Consider the following 18,113-nt stretch of genomic DNA (forward strand, 5'->3'; position numbering starts at 1 on the left):
TCTGAAGCGGAGAGATCAGACTGAGTGTGAAACGGCAAGGCCAGAGCTGGGTGAACGACCCGACAAATTTCCCGCGAAAGCTATGTTAAACTGGTGAGGTATTATAATAGGAAGTTGAGGTGCATTCCTTCCACTTAGAGGTCTCCTTAAAGGTCGTTCAAGGATCCGGTGGATCACGATGAGTTTTCAATTATTCCTTTATGGTAATTAGTGCTGACAAACATTCTTTTGATTAATCGTAAATGGGTTTCTATTGTTGCACCATGGTAAATCGTAGTATTTCAGGAACGCCCTTTTCGGTGATTCGATAGAGCGACTGGGGTTTTTTGTGGTAAAAAAATTTGCAAACGGCGCAAAACGACCCCATTTAATACTCCTTAGTGGCTTAGTAGTATTCAACGAACTTAAGCTACTTTATGCTAATGGCAATCAGGCGGAAGTCAAGTACGAGGATATGGTTTCCAAACTGCGTACTCGTTTCGACAAGACGGAATCAGAATTGCTACAAAGATCAAAAGTCAATAACCGCGTCCAGCAACCGGACGAAATTGACGAAGGGTTTGTATTGTCAGTAAATACAAACTAAATACTATTCAGTGATTTTAAGTCTTCAGCCATTAGGGATCGCATTGTTGTAGGTGTTCGCAACAAGTTGGCGTAAAAGGCCAAGGACCAATGAAAAGTTGACTTGGATACCAAGCGTATTCCAGAAACATAGCCTTTCACGACGGAAGAAAAACGTCAAAGTTCAGAGCAACGAGCAAATACTTAGAAGCAGAAAGGCAATCGGCCCGATTATGCAGATATAATTTGTACCTTTTGTTAGATTAAGGACACAGGTGGAAACTGTAGGCGTACGGGCAATGGCCCATCGGACGCAGCTTCGCTCTGCCAAAGAGGACAATCCCTTGCGACTTAATTTGACTATGTCGGCTCCGGTAATTGGCACACCGATGCGCCAGAGAAGAAGAGAGAGCGTAGAGGACGAAGAACCGTATCGGGGATTTCCGAATAAACCTAAGGACAGAAGGCGGAATCGGAAGCGCCAGGGCATGGCGATCGAACTAAGCCCTGGTTGTAGACGTTAGAAGCGGAGAAGGATGGTTAAAAAGGATCGTGATTTAACTAAGTGAACTAAGTGCTAAAAGTAGGTACCATTTTCATTGAATCATGGAATATTGGATTAGTAAATAACAGATCTGAATGCGAAAACTGAAATTATTATACGTAATTGACAAGTGTCATTTCGTATACATTTACATATTTACATAATTGAATTATTTAAAGGTGAAGATATGACGAAACCAACCCCCCATCCTCTAATTTTTAAGAGCACAGAAGAACCAATTGGCAGATAACACTGAAAAGTGGATCGATTGATTACTCGCTAGTAGTGGCCAATCGATCAACTTTTCAGCATTAACTGTCATTTGGTTCTTTTGAACTTTTAGATTTGTGCTCTTAAAAATTCGGAGTGTGGCTTCGTCAAATCTTCACCTTAAAAGTTCTATAAATCGAAATGTTGGTTTTTACTCCTCAAAAGATGAAGAGTTGTTATGTGCTGTCAAATGACAGAATAAATGCTCTACCGGCTGAGAAAAAAAATGGAACAATTCATGTTCCACGTTGACCACGTTGGGTGCCATATTACGAACAAACAATAATGGAACCCTACAAATGATATATTCTAGGATCAATTATACTTTCAATTATGGAAAATAAATAGAGCATTTCAAATGCACAATAAAATAACGACACAAATATAAGTTGTTTAGAATATGAAATATGCATGCAACTCAAAACATAAAAGTGCCCGGTTACCCGAATGAGTAACAATTTACAATCACAGGAAGACGTGATTTAAATTGGCTTCTTTAGTGGTGTTGAGATAATTCCATAATCTGAATCTGCATGCTAAACTGAGCCGAAATCCAAATTTTCATCAATTTTGGTGTCCGGGAACCTATTTAAAAATCAATTTGAAATTTGTATGAGAGCGATTTGTCGAATCACCCCTCGTCGCATTTTGTACTGAGCGGAGCTGTCAAGCAGTTGCCCAGCTGCCAAAAGGTGATTTCAAAAAATCTCTTTGAAAAAGATTTTAGATACCAAAATGAAGTTCTAAAAATCTGAAAAAAATCATAGCGTCTCAGAAAAAGGTGCTCTTTTGTTTAAAAATAAAAAATCATTGAATTTTTCTTAATTTAAAAACCCAATTATTGTTGCATAGGCCCATCAGTCATCCTGGAATTGAGTTTAATTTGGATAAATGTTTTTTTGTTCGCAGTCTTTGGTTGCATTCACATCTTGGATTTGTATTGGAAAACTAATTCTAACCGGTCCTTGATTCGAGATCTTCTATAAGCCATGTTAGGGAACGGTCTGCATGTCTTTAGATAAGTCATTGCACGAAATTGCTTTAAAATAGAACATCAAATTTTGACTGCATTTCTTGAGTCTATTTCATTTCGGAGCACTACAAATGCTCAAATGACGATCAGGGACGCATGAATTAGAACATGTAAAACAAGATACTTTCATACATTTATCTTTTGTATAACATAAACTCTATGGACAAAATAAAATCCGTAACAACCATTCAATGTAATTTCGAGACCATTTGAAGATCATAACGGGAGACCATTCAGAACGACCTTATTATAAAACCGCATTGTCATTATCCATTTTATGTTTTTTCCTCTTCAATTGACACCCAATTCCCATATCAGCTCATCTGGGACCAGACGCAATAAAATAATGAAACTTTTCATGATGTAATTCGGCAAGCAAACAACAACATTGACACGCGCGCATTTATTGGATCCTAATGATAAAATCCGTCTGGCTCAGGGGAAGAGAAGAAGGATGGACCAGTTCGTGGAAAAGAAGCGCCCGGCCATCCCGGGTAGAAATGAGATATGAAGCTGCGACATAAATGAAATAGTCTGTGTAATATTATGAGAACGTTATCATCTTTTGTAATGATCCTCAATGTAAGACATTTTTTTACAATTCTAATACTATCAAACATTGAATCAATAACGAATGTTTATTATAATTCAGAAAGCCGGTACACCTAATGCAAACTTTGTGGTTTTAGTACCAAATATTGAAGATAAGTAAAGGTTCAGTTACCATTAAAGATTGAATTTGAGATTCTAAAATGCTGTCCTACTCGGGGTGACACCGGCTATAGGTAAAGGGGTGGCCTGACCGTGGGGTAGCAGCATATAACGTGGTGTTTGCAAATACGCGAGGCACGTGGATGATTAATTTGCAATGTCCGATAATTATGAAAGTTTCTCCCTCGTACTGTTGTTATTGGACATTTCTGCTATTCGATGGCGACTAGGGTCACTTTGGCACGATAAACTCGTGCCAAGTTTGCCACTTGAAACGTTCTTCCTTCTTCTGCACTCTGAAAACATTTCATACACTATTGTGAGATGAAGGTCACCCAAAACGAGACCATCAGTTACGACATGGAATTTGTTGTAACGAAAAACGGAATGGTCCTAAGCTGAAAAAAAAACTATCATTATTTTTTTGTATATCAAACCAAACAAATCACTGTTTGAAATAGCTTGAGCGTGTGCCGGAAAGCAAACTAGCTAAATAAAAGAAACAAGATTATTCTTTCTGGTCGTTCGCCACAAGGACCAAGAGCACTGAAATCTGCCCTGAGAGTAGTAGTTTTTGTTGTTTTCTCACTTTGTGGAACTTACCAGTCACGAGGGAAACCTGACTGATAAAAGTGAAGCGAAATGATTTGACCTTGCCACTTGAAATAATTGATATTTGATTGCTACCTTTCAAGGACCACAGATTGTTATTCGACGGCGACTGACCATTCGCTAAAAAGAGTGGTACTTCAATTTGCTGTATGACAAGAGAGTTCACTGGTTGGGAAAAATTGGAAGGTGAAACAATTAAAATTACTATTGACGTGGCTAGTGTTTAGATGGGTGAACACGAAGTCGTCTCCGGATTCATCCTCTGTCAGCCGTTTAAACCATGACGACAACAGATAAACGGTAGATGTTGCTAAAATTGGCATCGTTCGTTACTCAATTGGATAATAAAACAAGCTATAAATGGATTTCTGTCGCTTCAGGACCTATATCAAAACAAAATGAAGTAAACAAAACACATGAACCGTTTCACGTTTCCCATCATCCCTCATAGAGAACGGGAAAGGAAACCCTGTTATGAACCCTCTTCACGCCGAATCAGCACCGAATAAAAGGTTACTCACCTAAAAAATCCTCGATTCGGCGAAGCTGCGACACGGGATCCTCTATCAGTTGGTCGCCGTTGACAACGAGTAATTGCTCCCGTGGGAAGACCTCCAACCACCTGTGCACGTGGACGTGATACTGTGATATCGCCAGCGGACGATACGCTTCGTTAACGGTTCCATTTGGCAGAATCGCCAAATCTTCGAATGACCTGGATTTTTTGGGTGTTTGTTTATTCGGTAGCGAGGAGAAGAAAAGAATGGAAGGAGATTCAGTGAGTGGCAGGGAGTTAAATTTTAAATTCGTTTTCGAATGGATTCTGATTTTGCATTACAAAAAACAATTTCAAACTCGATGTAAACAAATTTGAACTGATTCAAGCTCCTATTACACATGGATAAATATTATTTTATCATTTTTTTCTTTTTCTTCTTTATGGCTCTACGTATCCACTGGGACTTGGCCTGCCTCGCTTCACAACACGCTTCACTTCTTTGAGCAATTCCACAGTTATTAATTGAAGGGTTTTCTTCGCCTGCCATTGCAGGAATTTGTATATTGTGAGACAAGTACAATGATACACTATGATCAGGGAGTCGAGAATTTTTCCCGACTGGAACGGGAATCGAACCCGCCGTCTTCGGATTAGCGATCCACAGCCTTAACGGTTAAGGCTTAACCACTAGGCTAACTGGAGACTCCATGTTATCATTATCAGTATCTTTATTAACGAGATTTTCAGCCCAAGGCTGGTGATTATTAGTGATATCTTCAATGTGTGTCTACAGAGAAACAGACGTAACACTTAGAACAATTTTCTTTGTAAAACATCGTTACGAAATCACAACCGCCCAATGCTAATCGTACTGTAATTGGCCGGACCACCACTAGGTGGCGTTAGTGAGCAAACGTCAAACATGAGCAAAAACGATGCCAGCGCCACAAGTGGCCTATCGACCTACCACCTAATATTTGAATCAACCGTTAAAAAGGTGATCGATGGGAGGCAAGTAGAGTGTGGCGTCTGTTTCTCTGTGGTGTGCCCTTTACTCACTGATTGCGTCATTGAGGAATGTCAGTCAACTCCTGGAAGTTGTTATACCAATAATTTTAAATTGAACCTGATACCAATGATTTTGTTAGCCCATATAGCTGAGGCGGTTAACGCGCGGGTTTTCAGTGAGACCATGACACCAGGTTCGTTTCCCGGTCGATCTAGAAGCTATTCGTAATATAAATTTCGTTGACCTCCTTGTGCATAGAGTATTTTCGTACCAGCCATACAATATACACATGCTAAGTGATTATTGGCAGAAGAAATTTTCAGATAATAGCATTCAAAGTGCTCTAAAAACACTAAGCTGAGGATTCTCTCTCCCAGTCGGGATATTTCATCGAGAAAAATACAGTTACATGAAAAAATAATAAAAAACATGTTCAAAAACTATCAAAGTTATTCTTTTGTATGGTACACATTGTTGATAACATCAATGAAAGCGTAGATATACAGGAGATACTCAAAATAACTGGGACAGTTAAAATTTTTACTTTTCAAAAAATGTTCAAGCTGTAGAAGCTGTAACTTTTCGAAAAGGGCATCAAATATTTTCAAATTTTTACTGTAAGTTCATTAACTAGTGGTGTATCAGTGGTCCGAATTTGGAAAAGATCGGACTATTCTACACGAAGTTAGAGAGATTTTAGAAAAGGGTGTAATTTTCCGATAGACAACTTTGAGCTGTTATATCTCCGGATTCAATGAACCGAATGCAATGAAATTTTGATCATTTATGACTAATATAATAAACATTGAACAACATTGATTCAATTTGAAATTATTAAGAAGAACAAAAGTTATAGCGATTTCATTTATTATGTTTTTTAGTAAATTTATCTATTTTTCATATGCATCCCAATACTTTTTTCAATTTAATGCCGGGCATTTGCTTGCTTTCCTTCGAAACATAAATATATTCTAGCTCATTAAAGGGAATTTAAATGAACTATAATTACTATCTCAAATTTTGAAACGATGATGAAGTTTAGGATAAATTGGTGTTATATTAGAAAAATAATCTAATCGTTATAATTCTCTTTCGGGTAAAGAATATTAAGTTAAGTCAATCGTTTTTAATAGCTCATTATATTAGTTATAAGTAGTCAAAACTTCATTGCATTCGGTTTGTTGAATCCGGATATATAACAGCTTAAATTTGACTATCAGATAATTATACCTTTAATCTATATTCTTTATAACTTCGTGTAGAATAGTCCGATTTTTCCCAATCTTGGACCACTGATACACAACAAGTTGATGAACTTACTGTAAAAATTTGAGAATTTACTATGCCCTTTTCGAGAAGTTACCGCTAGTTGGACTTTTTTTTTGAAAAAAAAACCTGTCCCAGTTATTTTAAGTATCCCCTGGAACTGATCGCACCCATCTTTTCGACAGTTCTTCAGGAATCGATGCTATACAAAAAAAACCTTGATCTGAGAAAGGGATCACAATTACCCACCCTAAAAACTATGGAATTTTCCCGTAGACTTATTTACACGTATGGCATCGGTCCCGATACCTCCTGATTTGCAAGCATGCACAACACATAACTCCCGTGCGAAATTCCATCAACGAACCAATTTAGGCGGACGTAATCCCCCTCCAATGGTAATGTGCTTTAATCCGATACTAATAATCCATCACTCACTCACTCACTCACCTGGATAGTGGCGATGTGGAAGATAAACTTTGTTGCTGTGGCAATGTGGCCGTCGCGGCGTGACTTCGAAGCTGAGTGTAATCCGATATCGCCCTCGTCACCGGTTCTCGCACAATCAACAGCAGCTTTATGGACGCATTCATTGCGCGGACGCGCTCCGGCACCTGGAGGGGATAAAGCAAAAAATAAAACTTTCATATGATATACATACAGTCGATTGTCCGAAAAAGCAATTTAAATCTAGATCCCTGATTAGTTTTGGCAATCACATTGCAATGCATTGGCTTGCTGGCAAACACGTGTGTAGTCAAAAATTCACCAGCAACTTGCAAGCTTATGGAAAGGCATGGTGTACTACATTTTTATTGTATACTAGGTGATCCCTCAATATAAATTTCCTTTTAATGATAAAAATTTAGCGTTTTAAATTTAAAGGCTTTCTAATTTCATTAAGGTGAAGATATAGGCTCAGTGCACCAGTTATGGCAATAGTACCTCAAATTCGCCATAGTTGATTTTCAACCTTCAAAGATACAAATCAACAAGAAAAAAATCGTGAACAACAGATCACGATCACAAAAGATGATTGCAATCATTCAAACTTCACAATTTGCTCAAATTATGGTAGAAATGAATCATTTTCCTTAACTTTTCGGCCTCCTTGCACCCTATTTCGCCATAGTGTACCAGTTATGGCAACTCCCATAAGGAATGCATGTAAATAGTGCGAAGTGGAACCCAAATTAACAAATGTGTCCAAAACTGGTACAGGGTTCCTATCATTGGCACACGCCGTAATAAATACTAAAAGTAGTTTTGGCTCCGTTTCTATATTTTTTCCTGTAAAGTATGAAAACTAATCAATCATTTGACTTATTGTTTACATTCGTCGGTCTTCTTCGTATTTTTGTAGAAATAGTTTTTCTTAGGTAGTGCGATAACTGGTACAGGCACCCTAACAATTGTCGATTTGTGCTGAAAAGTTAATCGATTGGTCACCACCATCGGGTTACTAATCGATCAACTTTTCAGCACAAAGCGACGTTCGGTTCTTCAGATTTGTGCTCTTGAAACTTTGAGGTGTGGCTTTGTCATATCGTCACTCTAGATGTGTTTCTTCTCAATCATTCATAATAGCTGATAAAATACACATATTTGTGCCACTCTAATGTTCTTTAATTTAGTCGGTGAAATGAGAGCGCGTCCAGGTGCATTTTTGACTCGCGTTTTTAAAAGCACCGATCTTGTCATCCACAAAACGGACGATGCTTGTCAATACTACTCAATGTTTACAACGAGTGAGTACTGAGTAAGCAATGAATAGTTCAGTTCTGTGCGTTGTTTGGATGACGAGATTTGTGCTTTCGGTATTTGCATTGCAAGGCAGCCATTGTGACGGCCATCTTTGGATTCGCTCATATATGTTCTTAAGTTTGTTTTACTTTTTTATTCGTTGTAACGTTACGCTACTAAATCCCATTTTGAATAAACTTTTCCACCGAAAAAGTGATATTGTTAGAAGTAAGTTTCCAATGACATAAAGGGAAATGTCGCTTTCATTTTTCATATCCACTTATTACACTCTTGCAGCCAATATAAAACCAGCATGTTCTACCTTTTAATATTCCACTAATGTAAAACATTGAAAAAGTGCATCCTTCCGTGCAGCTTTAGTATACACCGCCAAATGACAATTTGATATTATTCAACTACTGTCTATCCTATCCTTGTGGCAACCAAAGCACCCTCTAGAGACAACAACTTCCCACCGGGAGGGATATAAATTACGCCCGTTGATTGGTGGTGCATTCAAGGTGAACGGAACACACGGTCGCCCCCGTCGTCGCCAACTGACAATTTATCGAATATAGAATGGAACGGATATATCTGCCATCCAATCCAATAGCTATTATTTATAGCAATAAAATATTCGTTCATCGTTATACCGAGTATGTACGTCGAAAAAGCGGCTAATATGTTACTGGCGACCCAAATCGATCCCGAATAGGGTTTCCCGATAGTTTGAAGCATTGCCCCCAATCGAAACTATAGTTGGGTCAATAAGTTATGCTTATAATCAGACTCCTGAATCACATTGCATTATTATGTTAGAAGTTTGTAAAGTGGGTAATGTAAAGTACAATGAAGACGACGTTAAACTGATCAGTCGGGTACTACAAGGTGTTCTATAAGTTCGAACGCACAATCAAATTGTATTTTTTTTTATCTATTTCATTTCATTTATTTAGTTCAACTTAAAATTCATGATAACATTGAGTCAATAATTTGTCCCCATAATGCTCGATATGCAGCTGCAGCTCTCCAACACCAGTCACACCCAACGCTGCCTGATCACGCTCCACCTGGTCCGCCCATAGTGCTCTCTGCGCTTCACTCCTTCTTGTACCAACCGGATGCTAGCTTAGCTTAGCTTAGCTTAGACTGACTGCACATATCTATGGTTGCTACTCCGTGATTGACTCGAACCAATGACAGTTGCACAATGAATCAACTGAATAATTGACTGGGAGTGGTCAACATTCTCACTGTGCACGCTTCAGAGGCTCTCTTTAACAGTACAATAACGGCGCCGGCCACGTCCTTGCAGTCAGGTTGGAAGAGTGAAGGATTGTTAATAGCAACCTTTGTTATGTGAAAGTTGGCGTTTACCGCACGTCTCCACCAAAGGCTGCAGGAAGGAGTGATTGTTAGTAAGGCAGGTGTCGTTGGGTCAGGATTCACTTCGATAAGTAATATGACCTTTTGGTGTTGCAGTATGCCGTGCAAACTGCAGTGATATTGTTCGCTTCACGCGGAAAGCAAACAACCAACCACCCACGTCAGGTGATCGTTTAATATTTACTATTCAAGACGCGACAACACATACAAACTTAAGTGCTATTGCTCACTCCGCGCGGAAAGTAAACAATCAGCCACCCGCGCCAGGTGGACACTCCATAGTATAACATACAAAATAAATTGACAAAATGTTCACAACAATTTACAAACGTAACACTAGTCATATCGTATAGACCAACCAGACACTTGAGTTGTATATCTCCTTCTTGTACCAACCGGATGATTAGCAAACACCAACTTTGAAGGATTGTTGTCCGGCATTCTTGCCCACCGTATCAGCTTTGGCCACTTTCAAGATGTTGGGTTCACCGTAGAGTGCAGCGAGCTCGTGGTTCATTCTTTGCCGCCACACACCATTCTCCTGCACACCGCTGAAGATCGTCCTTAGCACGCGTCACTCGTAACTCCGAGTGCTAGCATGTCCTCCTCGATAGTTCACCCTAAATCCTAACGCTGTTTTATACATCGTCCATCTTTGCTCGTATCTGTCTAGCAAGCTTCTCGGGTAAGCTTCTCGTCCATGATAGGGTTTTTTACCCTATTTCCGGCACAACATGTAAACAAAATTATGTATTAGGGTAAAAGCTCCCTTAGTGGAGGTAGTACCAATAGTGGTGGTAGTGCCAATTTAGCTCTATTTCGAACAAAAAGCTGGCAAATGACATTTTTAATAGATGCATCATAACTAATTAATAACATTAATTCAGTTTTGTGTTCAGGATTTGTCGAAAAACCTATTTGAAACAATTATTTTCCTTAATTTTTTTGCTCCTTTGCACCTATAGTGGTGGTAGTGTTCCTATAGTGGTGGGTTCCATAAGAATTCAATGGGATGCGCCACTATAGGAACCAATGTTAAATTTTACCTCCATAATAGGAACCGTGTACCTATAGTTGGTGCAAGTGATTTATTAGCAAAAACTGAATAAAACAATGGTTTTTACATTTTTCCTAGCAAATTTAAGTGAAAAACTACCGATTAACGTTTTCAGACTTCTTATTTTGTGGTATTATCAATTTTATTCAATTATTTTTCTACAAGGAGCTACTAATAGCACCACTATTGGTACATTTACCCTACCTAAATTCACAACGAAACGACCGTTTTCGCCCACTTCTTCCATCTGAATCAGATACCTTATTGCGTGAACTTGTTGTTAACAGTGATTGTTGGTGAAGATTTTCTGCCGGAAAGTTGATTTTGAACGAGTTTTACTGCACCTAGTCGAACTTCCAGCAAAATCAAATAGGAAATCACTTCGGCACCCATCTTTGTGCTGCCGAAGTGCACCCTTCTGCGAGTAATATTTGTTTTGAGCACTTGTGCGGCTTCTGAGTGAAAATGTAGCTCATTGACTGTGGATCTCGTTGCGAAAAGGTTGCGGAAGATGATTGCCTACGGAAGGGCGTTTGAAAAATATGCGGCAATCGATTATTTTGATTTGTTTTTCTGTGAGGTGCCGGGAATTAACGCGGCTGCCCAAGTAGTTCGAAACCCTATTCCATAGCTCTGTGCGAATCGATAATGGGATAGCACTTTGTAGGCCGCATTCAAAATGATGATCACTCGAAAGTTCTCACACATTAAGGTGAAACATCAAGAAATCCCATTGCACTTTCGCATACAAACTTTGGAAGCACAAATCTGACGAACTAAGCCGCACTTGTTAATCGTGGATTTGCTCACTTGAAAAAAGAGGCAGCTTTTCCAAATCGAGCGCGTTTGTTAACGAATTTCAGGATTGGTGCTTTTGAAAACGTGAGTAGGGGTCCGACCCGGCCATTGTGGCAGCCATATTTGGTTTCTCTTAAGTTTCTCCTTAACTTGTCTCCCTTCTTGTGGATGAGACAGAATATCCCTTCCTTCCGATTCTCTAGTAGCTGTTTGTTTTGCCAGATCTTGACTACTAACTGGTGCAGACAGGTGTCCATTTTTTTCTGGGCCCAACTTGTTAGGTTCTTACCAGCTGCTTTGTTGTTTTTGAGCTGGTGGATGGCATCCTTAGCTTAGCGTGGGAGTTGGTTCGATCCCGTCCTACGCTGCACCAACAAAGTCATTGCCTTGATACTCCGTGTCTACATTCTCTTCGCCATCTAGGTTCTCGTCGAAGTGCTGCTTCCACACTTTTCGATCACCTCCTCCAGCACCCCTGCAGATGTCGGCTTGCGGCACGAAGCCTTTGCTGGATGCGTTGAGCTTCTGGTAGAGCTTCCGTGTTTTTTTTTTTTTTTGTGAACGACACAGCAGTTCCTCTTCAACGCACTTCGCTTTATCTAGGCGACGCTTCTGTCTGTATCGCTCCACATTCGGTCAGGTTCCATGCTGCGGCATTACCGAGCGCGCTGCATTCTTCTCCTCCAAACCCGCTCTGCACTCCTCGTCAAACCAATCGTTTCGTCAACTCCGTTCTACGTGCCTGATAGTGATCTCAGCTGCTTTGACTGTACTCTAGCTTCAGTCGCTCTAAAATCGTACAAAGGCGCGCCGGTACTAGGGTAACCTGGGGTAATACGCACCCTCGGGGCAAAACGCCCTCACGCTATTTCTTTATATAAGTGAAGTTCCATAAGATGAAAGCAAACTAGACGTAAAACTGAGCCGGACAAGCCCAAGAATGCAAAGAATATTCGAATGAAAAGCGTGGAAAACGATGATTTTTCGCATTTGAAAAGATTGTCTAATTTGAAGCGCACGCAATTTAACCCTCTAATACCCAATCCCGCCTTTAGACGGGGTATAGTTTGAGCATTTTTGTAATTTTTGTTTCGAGGGAAATAAATTTTTTTATATTTTTGGCTGATATTTAGGACTGTTTTGTATATCTCAAAATGGTTTTTGGTGTATTTTAAAGCGTATTTACATTTTTCAAAAATCATTGAAAAATTGATGTTTTGGTCACCTTTTAGAAATCATTGTTTATTTTGTATTGAATCGCTACAATTAACATATTTTAAATTTTTCCCAAACTATTCTATCCTTGTTTAATAGTTTAAGGGGATCGAATACACTCTAAAATTATTTTCCATAAAATTACACGGAAAATAAAATTTAATATGAAAAAAATTTAAAATAAAAATATTTCAAAAATAATCATAAAATCTCAAAATGTTTTCATCCCAAAAAATCCGTGTCCCAAATAGGCTTCCAGGAAAAATAAAAAATGTGTGGAGATGTTCAAAAATAAAAATTAGAAAAATCAAAAACTGAAATTCACGAAATCGAGAATTAAAAAGAATCATCTTCCAAAACATGTTTAAATCGATTTTAGATGACAAAAAATGATATTTAGATCAAAATCAAAAATTTGGGTATTAGAGGGTTAAGCAATTGCGCGTTGATTATATGGAATCGTAAATAGTAAGATGGAGCCGCCTGGTATTTCATTAAAATTCAAAGCGGAAAATGCCAGAGGTCATATTGCCCCACCTCATGGTGCGTTTTGCCCCCAACAGTTTTTCAGCACCCAAAACGTAACATTTTTTTAAATAGTTAATTTGATTCGGTAAAATTGATATCACCCGGACCAAAAGTTGGCGTCTCTTAGTCAAATAAGTAAACTAAATTTCAAAACGCAAGACATCCATAAAATCATCTTAATCTTAGCTATAGGGCCACGTTTGCTTAGGGGGTGCATATTACCCCACCTTCCCCTATACATTGTTAATAACGGAGAGTTGCGCAATTATACCATAACCAGGTAGTGTCGGAGAAGTGCCGTCCATCAATCAGAACATGATCGATTTGCGATTGCGTTGGTTGCGGTGATCTCCAGATGTAAGGATAAGGGAGGCTGTGCTGGAAGAAGGTGCTACGAATGACCATGCTCTTGAAGGCGGCAAAATCTATGAGACGTAAGCCATTTTCGTTTGTCAGCCCGTGAGCGTTGAACTTCCCAATCGTCGGTCTGAATTCCTCCTCCTGGTCTACCTGAGCGTTTAGGTTCCATATGATGATCTTGATATCGTGGCTGAGCAGCGGTCGTTCTTGCGTTCAAGCTGCGCGTAAAATACGTCTTTGTCATCATCAGTGCCTGCGGAGTGAGGGCTGTGCACGTTTATTTTGCTGATGTTGAAAAGTCGGCCATTGATCCTCAACCTGCACATTCTTTCGTCGATCGTGCTTCTGCATGATATTATCACCCAATACGGCCGTTTTCAGCTCGCGAGTGTTGCCTCAGCTCTGGTAGATGGTATAGTTACCTTTAAACCACACCATAGGCAGGCCTATACTTATAGCATGGAGTTACAGTAGAGACGTTAGGGGCCAAATTTCGTTTGATCAGCCCATTTTGAGGCCGTTTTAGAAAAAGAGGTCTTGACGACAATGCCTGTCAGTGGGTTGCTTTAAACGCTCACACCATGGATCCTGTCCAATACACTTCCTACAGCGCTACGATGCCAAACCCGCGGACTTTCGGTAGATCGGCGAGTGCTTAAAATGAAGTCTCAAAGACTAGAGATGTGCACCGTTGAGATTTATTACTCCAAGTCACCTTATATTTTGATTTTCCAAGCTCAAAAGTCATCACGCCGCCGAACTTGAAATTCAGAATTGATTTGAGTAAATGTATCCACGTCATTGATTGCCAAATGAACAAAATACTTCGTGGAACGATCATGGTACTATGAATTTAGTTTTTTTTTTCTAAGGTTTTAGATATTTGTAGAATTATCTTCTCATTGAGAGACACTGGAAAATATCCTTCGTACGAAACAATATCCCATTGCATGTACTGTTTATCCGATGGAATCTGTTTAAATCACCCTCTAAAAACAAACACATTTACATCACAAAATATGAATACAAAAGCCAACTCCTCTAACATTGTGCTCAAGCAAACAGGGCAACGATAAATACTTTGCTTGCTGCAGGCAACCAAACCACGAGCCCAAAGCAGCCGCCCAGACAAACACATGAAACGCCAGCGAGAATGACAGAAAAAAGTCACAGCCCAAGGCCTTGGTCACCGCGTTCTATGGCAGCATTCGAAATGCAATCACAACTATTAATAATTCAAACGGTGAAAGGCCCCACCAGTACAATGTGGTAACCCATTCCGAGAACAGACGGTTCCCTTCCTCTCTTTGGCCGATGCCCACCGAATATGAAAGTAAAACTTCATTTGCCTTATAACTGACAGGAAAAATGGGATCCCAGCCGTTTTATCGGATTCGCTTTGAAGAGGGTTCATTGATTTTCGGAAGAGTAACCCAAGCTATCAGAACTAATCAGCCATTCAATTAATGCAGAAGTTTTGGAAGAAACGAAAAAAAACCTTTATTCAATTATGTGGGTGGGAGGGTTGCCCATGGCAAGACCTTTGGAGATGCCAGAAATAGTTCGGCTTCGGTGCTGATAAATTTTCCAAGTTCGATTGGAAATGTTCATCAATCCTAAACTGCCACAACACAACAGCATTCGTCACGAGTAGTTTGCGTGGGTTATTGAGCTGTCAGAGGCAGTTGTAAAGATTCTCCTTGGATGAAAGACCTGGCATATCTAAGAAGCTCTTTTTCGATTATATCTTTGCGTGTATGGTGTGAGAAAAAGGGGAGACTTTTAGATTGGGAAAAATAGTGATGCTGTCACTTTATCTTGCTGAAGCGAAAACTTTTTACAAAATTTGAATTAAATTTCCTTGTTGGTATGAACAAAACTCAAAACTTTTGATTATTTCTCGTTTTGCATTATTTCTAGCATTTATTTCAGATTTGCTAATCATATAAGAACTATGTTGCATTGAAATGTTTTATTCTTCTGCCTTCTAGCATATCGTCCCAACGGGGACAAAGCTTACACCTGAGCTCAATTTTCTATATGCACTTTCACAGAAATTAACAGAGAGCTTTCTTTACCCATTAGTCATTTTGGCATTCGTATGTTGTGTGGTGATAATCTGTGCCAAAGAAAATCAGAAATATTTCCATTACGAAAAAGTGCTGGACCGACCAAGAATCAAACTGGTCGCGTCGTCTTGAGCATGGCCTTGCACACGCGCTTATCGCTTCGGATAGGATATGAGTAGGGTAATTCATGTATTTTGGACAGGCTGAGGACAACTTTGGAAAAATCGTCCCCTAGCTCCCTTAGAAAGCAATTGATTATTTTGCAAAGTTACTAATACGCTTATGAAATGATTGCACTTTGCATTCCTGGTGACAAAAACCTTAACGAAAGCATTTTAAGCTGAGAAAATCACAATTTCCAATCGCCTGTTAGAATTGCATTTTGGACACCGAATATATGTTTTGGACACCCTCAAATATATATAATTTGGACAGGGCAATTATCTCAATGTTTAGCCATGAATACTGTTAAATCATGGAAGTAGCATAAATTAAGAAATATTTTCTTACGAATAATCATATTTCTCCGCTTAACAGGCATCTGTTTTGATAACTATTACAGTTTTTGTTAAAATCGAGGAAATATCGCCAGACCCACAGAATACGCCTCCAAGTATGCAATCGTACAGCATCCGCATGTAGTTCGTCAGGTGACCAAAATATATTTACAGTAGAAAACTTGTAATGTATTTTGGACACCACCTATTTTAAGCGTTCTAGATGAATGTTAAGAGATTGGCTGCCTAATGCTTCTTTATTGAACATGTTTCATTGCAATAAGGCTTTTAAAATTCTTACAATTCTAGACGAACATTTGAAAAGGGCCTATCTGCTTTGCGTAAACAAACATGTTTTTGTCTCTGTAGGGCCCATCTGCATCCACCCAAGCACATCAACACCCTTAACAGAAAGAGTGTTCTTCAAACTATCTGTTAAGGGTGTTGATGTGCGTGGGTGGATACAGATGGGCCCTACAGAGACAGAAACATGTTTGTTTACAAAAAGCAGATAGGCCCTTTTTAAATGTTCGTCTAGAATTATTGATTCAATGATTTTGAGGTGAATATTTTATGTGACTGCGAAGTGTATGTCGTCTTGCATACCTGTACATTTGAAGGGTTTTAGTGAAATAATTTACATTTTCGATAATTTTGAAGTAAATTCTTAATTGTTAAGCGTATTTTCACCGTAAGTAATCAGAATAGGGTCTACTTTATCCAATAATCGATACAAAGAAGTATCTACATTTATTAGCTCTCCATAACACGACATACATCGCCGTGCCTGTCCAAATTACATACATGTCCAAATTATATTTTTTACCCTACCTTCGATTGATTCCATTATTTTTTGTTATCATACATGTTAACTTTTGTGGATTTCCAGCCTAAAATACGAAAAATTGCCATTTTGACTCGACATTTTTGAACTCGAATAAGATTTTGTTTATTCACAGGATTTCACAAATCATTTACCTTTGCATCAACACGTAGCCATTTTTCCTTAGCTAACTTTTAAAAAGGGCGTATGCAAAAAAGTGCATTTTTTCACAAATTTCTTCAAATATCCTCAAACATCTTGGAAGACATCATTTCAGTACAACAAATCGTTTTCGATTTATCATTTTTTGAAGAAGAAAATTAGTTTTTTTTTCATACGCCTTTTTCAAAAGTTAGGTGAAGAATATTGCTGTTACGACCCCTCGGTCGGCGCGTCGCCTCATATGAATGCAGCCGAACAATGAAGTGTGAAACGTCAACTCTCGGACGGAGGAGATGCCATTAGGTCGGTCCTGCCAACGATCTCGAGAAACAATAGACCAGCATTGATATTATGATTTGCCTATGCGACCGATAAATAATTGAATTTAAATCCACTTTATTATTATATAGTAGTGCTATAGCTATAAACCTAGGGATAGTTGTCGAGTAGGGGAGACTGAGGAGATTTGATCCTTGGGGAGACTTGTTCCCCCCATATTTGCTCGGAATCAAAAACATATTTCTTTAAGCATAATTTTTCCAAAACTACTCCTGGACAAACGACTATGTTTTGGCTACAAGTGATTTCGATTGTACATTGCATTATTTTTTAACGGCTGATGGTTTGTTTTCAGTCCTTCAGAAATCTTTTAGGCGATTCCGAAAAATCTCAATAACTTTGTAAAAATTGAATCAAACCGTGTCAAAATTTTACAGCACATAGTTTAAATAAAATACTTACAAACTTATTTATCCAAATAAGGTTGTTGTTAGCATATTTTAATTAGTTCTGCTTAATATACACAACAGTGACATGGGGAGACTTGATCCCTCGAGGATTACACACACATTATACATGTGAAAAATAAAATTCTATTAAGCCTCTATTTACTTGGAATTCTAGTCTATTCAACGATAAAATGTGTCAGATAATGATAACTACAAGAAAAGGGAGATCAAGTCTCCCC

General features: G+C 38.9%; 1 protein-coding gene across 1 annotated transcript in view; it reads right to left on the bottom strand.

Moving 5' to 3' along the window:
* The window catches only part of LOC109423748 (heparan sulfate glucosamine 3-O-sulfotransferase 5), a 186,048-nt gene that overhangs the window by 11,914 nt on the left and 156,021 nt on the right, over positions 1 to 18,113 (bottom strand). Inside the window, exons 6-7 of the mRNA XM_062852105.1 lie at positions 6,959 to 7,122; positions 4,256 to 4,449 (exon numbers count right to left, since the gene is read on the bottom strand). Of these exons, the coding sequence (XP_062708089.1) occupies positions 4,256 to 4,449; positions 6,959 to 7,122 (358 nt within the window). The remainder of the gene's footprint in view (positions 1 to 4,255; positions 4,450 to 6,958; positions 7,123 to 18,113) is intronic.

The sequence above is a fragment of the Aedes albopictus genome, chromosome 2 (genome assembly GCF_035046485.1).
Source record: "Aedes albopictus strain Foshan chromosome 2, AalbF5, whole genome shotgun sequence".
Lineage (NCBI taxonomy): Eukaryota > Metazoa > Arthropoda > Insecta > Diptera > Culicidae > Aedes > Aedes albopictus.